Raw genomic sequence first — 4,981 nt, forward strand, 5'->3', positions numbered from 1 at the left:
AGAAGTACTTTTAAAATGTCTGGAAGTACTTTTGATTAAAATGTTTTTGAACCAATCCTTAAAGCAAGTCCACCACTAACAAATGAGTTGGACAATAGCCCATTCCCCCCTAGGCCCCCCTCCAAAAAAAAAATAAATAAATAAAATAAAATCCACCCCACCCCATCCAATTAGTTGACCCAAAGTAGAGGCTAATTTTGAGCCCAGCACAAAATGTATTGAGTAAGAAACCGGCCTACATGGCGTTAGCATGTGGTCAGCCATGTGAATTTCTTTTTTTGCTGTTAGTGCATGGGAAACACACATATGTGGGCGGGCGTACCAGCATTAAAAAAATATCAGAATCTTATAGTTGGCCACGTGTCCACTTTTGGGCTGTTGGATTTCAACCTTTTTGAAATCCCACGGTCCAGATTAATTAACTTAATAAAAAAATTGTTTAAAAATACAGAAAAAAATAAAACGATTTTTTTTATATAAATACCTAATCATCTTCCACAAAAAATTGTACTTTTAGATCACGTGGCGTGACAAGATTAGTTAAAAATCTTATCCGAAATTAAAAATAATTTTATTTATTTATTATTTTATAAAAATTAATAATATTTTAATACGAATTGACTAAGCTATTCAGATTAGGGATGGAGATGCACTTAGGTAATTACTATTCATTGCCGTCAATTACTATTCATTTGGGTGGATTGAATAGACTTTTGCCCAGTTTGGTTTTTAGAGGTGGAGTTGCTCTTAGTAAAATACCCAAGTGGATTCTGGAAAAGCATTTAAGTGCTTTTTGCAAGAAGGAACTTATAGTGCTTTTGGAAGCCAAAATCAGTTTCACCAAAAATGCTTTCACTCATTTTACGAACACTTCTAAACTAGCTTTTAGAAAATTAATTCATTTTTTTTAAAAAACTATTTGTACCATCTCTACACGTGTCGGTGGGAATAAGTTATCCTGTACCCCAGCGACAGTGGAGCAAAATCCCGATTAGAACTCCCTGTAATTTCCTTGGGCTGAGGAGCTGAACTTACCTTGCACTCAAGAATTTTCTAGGATGCATGCAGGGCCAGCAAACAGCATCATCTCCTTGCTGGTAGTTTTGGAGTAATCAACTACAATCTTGAATCTTCCAAACCAGACCGAAACAATCGAGGTCTTCTATAATAAAACTTCACACACTTAATAATAGGTGGTTGAGTTAGTGACAATATCACTAATGTTAGTAGTGAGCCATAGTAGACCTAAAAATTTATCAAGTAATTTTTCGAAAATTATACATCCACAACATCAAATCCAAAGTTATATATCCTTTTAAGGGAGAAATGCACTATAAAGTTTTAGGTAGCTTGGTAGATTATATTATTCAACAATGACTCAAGCTCAGCTGCCAGTTAGTTCTTGGACATATCTATTATCCGCAATGGTTGGACGACTTTTTTCAATAATTTATACGTTTGGAGTTTAGACAGTCATATATAGATAAAGTAAGTTAGCCTTTCACATGGAAAGGATACTGGATTTTTAGTACTTACATACATATCGCAGCAGGTAGAATATATATAGATATATATAGTATAATGTATATCTGAGTGACCTAACCTTCTTGGTTCTTTTATTTCCTTTATTAAATATAAATCTCCGTAATTAAGTAGCAGTTCTTACTAAACATATATTCTGACAATTCATGCTGTGAGCTCAGGTCTTTTTCTTCATTATTCTTGTAGGATTTCTCATGAAATAATACACAATTCAATCCACTTGATTATTTACTGGTGTGCCAAAACGCTCCTACCACCAAGTGGAATATTTAAAAAGGCACCAAAACATCATGGGAAATAATAAAATCCCTTAATTACATGGCCATGTGCATCTCACGAAACTCAATGACCCAATTTTCTGATATGGAGATGTGCTTGCTGTGCAGCATGCTGGGGGAAGAAGGAGCAAGCAGGAACGCTGGAGGAAGTCGTTTTTGGCACTCTTAAGGTCAACTGTGACACCTTGATGGCAGGAGGAGTTGGATGGATCGTTAGAGATAGCGTCGGGTGGTTTCAGATGGGAGGAGGGAGGGGGATCAGGTTTCCTTGTGCTTCTAGTTTTGTAGTGGTGGCAGAAGCAGATGCGTTGCATGTACGTATTGACTAATAAGGGTTCATGCACGTACGTAACTGTCGAATCAGATTCATCAACTCTCATACCTATGCTAGAAGGTGCCCGGTTGACATGTGTGTCTACTGGAGGTATATTCGGATGGCGAAAGATTTTCATTTTCCCATTGTCGTTGCTGTAACGATGCAGCATACTCTATGACTTTATGTCTAGAGTCTCACAGACGAAACTCCATCTTTTTAGACTGGCTATATAGACGGTTGTTTTGTAATGACTTAATGATACTATTCGAATTTAATGAATAAAACTGCTATTGTTTGAAGAAGAAAACAAAACAAAATCTGTAAAGGCTGTTATCATGAAGTTGATAATCTTACTAAGTATAGTGCCTAGTGGTATGAAATTTTTAGAATAGAAAATTGCATATAGATAATATATCGCACCATTGACATAAAATCGGAACAATCATGTCCCTTATCATCATTACAAATTTACAACCACTAATTCAATCGATTAAAAATGAAAAGAAAGAATCAAACCCATTAGGGAAATAAGCACCATACAATCATTTGATTAATTGCAAATCCACCATAGAAAGCATAACGAAGGACAGTAACAAGGCAAACCCAGCCATATCCTTTTCTTTAGCCAGAAAAATCAAATCAAGAGGTGATCGATTAGCAAAAATAGAAGGGATTAAGATATAACTAACTAATTGAGCACACAAAAAAAACACTAATTAAGCATCATCACTAAGTAGTAGTGGTGGTTTTAATGTGAAATATGCGACCGCAGCTATAAACTGAGCAAAACGCTTGCAATGCCATCAATAGCAAGAGAAAAACCGCAGCCAGCAAAGCAAGAATTGGCCAGCAACCAACCACATAAACCTTGAAAATTTTTGCCATTTTAACCTTCCATCTACCGTTGTAATACTTGTTCAAATCTTCAATCGCCTGGTCCAAGAATGGCACTTTCGTCAACCGAATCGACTTGCTCATACCATTAAACAGATTGGCCACTTCTTCATCACTCTTCAAACGGTTCAGAATTATACCTTTTTCTCTAAGCAGCTTTGCGTCCTCCTCCGTGTCTATAATCCCGTTCATCATTTCAGTGTAGCGCGTAAAAACCAACTGCCCTGATGCATTTGATGCTTCATAAGCTACCAAATTTCTCAGGATCACCTCTGTGTTCACATCTAAGCTAGTTGCGGGGAGGTAAAGTGTGACCGTTTTGGGATCAAAGGAGATGGATGAAATGCAACCCTTTGTTGGCACGAAACGGACCCCGGATTCCATAAGATCAGACGCAGAAGGGATTGTAATCTCCTCTACCAATGGCGGTTTGTTGACGGAACTTTCATTTTCCGGTTTGATTTCTTCTTTGTCTTGGGAGGAGAATAAATAAGCAACAGGTTGTTTCAAAAGTGCAAATCCAGGAAGGCTGGAGAGGATTGTCCAAGGCAATTTAAATATCACTTTAATAGGTCCGGATACAAGTATTTTTTTAAGGAGACGTACCGGGCCTTTGTTTAGTTTCGACAGCAGCTTCCATACTTCCTCAAGAAATTGTTTAACGTAATTCGGGTTCTTCCTAGATTTTGACTCCTTGTCTTCTTCTGTGCCTTCACCTTGATCCTCATCTTCTACAATTTCAGAGGGCCGACGTTCTAGTTTGGGGGTGATCATTTGGTACACAAAGTCTAGCAAGTGAGCACATTCTGAGACTGTGATCATTGGTAGGTCCTCATCCTTCATCTTGAATGGTGAAAGCTCTTTGCACAATCCCATCAACATTGAAAGCAGCATCTCGTCGGCGGTTTCCAACGATTGGAATCGAAACTCCAACATTTTTCTCAACACAAATAGTGGGATTTGGTTCTCGAGCATTACCAAGTCCCTTAGAATTGCATGGTGTGCTGAGTTCCTGCCTGAATAGTCAACCAAGCGTGACATCTTTGAGGAAACTCTTGTCAAAATCTTCCCTTCTTTGGCTCCATAGAGTTGGATCATCTCTAGCAAGAACGATGCATCAATCGCCATCATCCACCCTAGAGTCTCACCATTGAAATCCAGGTACTTGTGGTAGCAAGCACGAATCCGCGGCTCAAGGTTTATCAATTGATCAACAAGATTTTGGAACTTAAGGCACTGGAGATTCTTTTGTGTTCTTTTAGCTGCAGCCACTTTGTACCTCTCCATCTCGTAGAGCTCCGGACGCAAATAATGGTAAGGACCAACTGCAACTTCTTGTGGGGTGTAGGAATCAGGATCACTGGCCAAAAGGGTTTTTGGGACACTGAAAACGGAAACAGGGATTTCGCTATCATCGTCGAGCTCTTCCCCGAGTGTTTTTCGGATTTGAATAACCCATTGGAACTCGTTAAAGTTCGAACTGGATTTGGATGAGAAGGTTTGTTGGAGAGAAGACATGTTTATGGTGTTGTTCTAGCTTTTTTAGGATCATAAACTTTTTTGGTGGGTTGAATGACAGTTTCTGATCAGATTGTGAGGAAGTTATGAGAAGAACTAAGGAGAGAGTCCCCATATTAATATTGTCATTAGGGACCTTTAAGAGTGTTTTTGAATTTATCAATTGTGAATGCGTTTTCCTCATGCTTTAATTGTTTAATATATGAAAGGTGTCTTTCACCTTGCTCATGACATAGATCTGAGTTGGCTACGGCATGTCTTCATTATATCAAATTCTAATCCTTCTAAGTAATTGGTGGTAGCAAGAGTAGAGAGGATGTAGAGTGATGAGTATGAGAGATTTTTCAATGTGTCAGAAACACGGTCCGGTATGCCACGTGTAATAATATAATTAATTGGAAACTTAAAAAATAAAAAATAAAAAATAAACAAT

At 37.9% G+C, this 4,981-nt stretch overlaps 1 protein-coding gene across 1 annotated transcript; it reads right to left on the reverse strand.

Moving 5' to 3' along the window:
* Positions 1 to 2,541: 2,541 nt before the first annotated feature.
* LOC137749439 (putative UPF0481 protein At3g02645) lies at positions 2,542 to 4,643 on the reverse strand. The gene has a single exon (XM_068489534.2). It carries the CDS (start codon positions 4,546 to 4,548, stop codon positions 2,866 to 2,868), a length of 1,683 nt encoding a protein of 560 aa, XP_068345635.2. The 5' UTR covers positions 4,549 to 4,643; the 3' UTR covers positions 2,542 to 2,865.
* Positions 4,644 to 4,981: the final 338 nt, after the last annotated feature.

Source organism: Pyrus communis, chromosome 17, assembly GCF_041283825.1.
Source record: "Pyrus communis isolate YQ-2024b chromosome 17, ASM4128382v1, whole genome shotgun sequence".
Classification (NCBI taxonomy): domain Eukaryota; kingdom Viridiplantae; phylum Streptophyta; class Magnoliopsida; order Rosales; family Rosaceae; genus Pyrus; species Pyrus communis.

Bases quoted from the DNA above. Each gene is read 5' to 3' on its own strand.
- LOC137749439 (XM_068489534.2), bottom strand. From the start codon at position 4,548: ATGTCTTCTCTCCAACAAACCTTCTCATCCAAATCCAGTTCGAACTTT.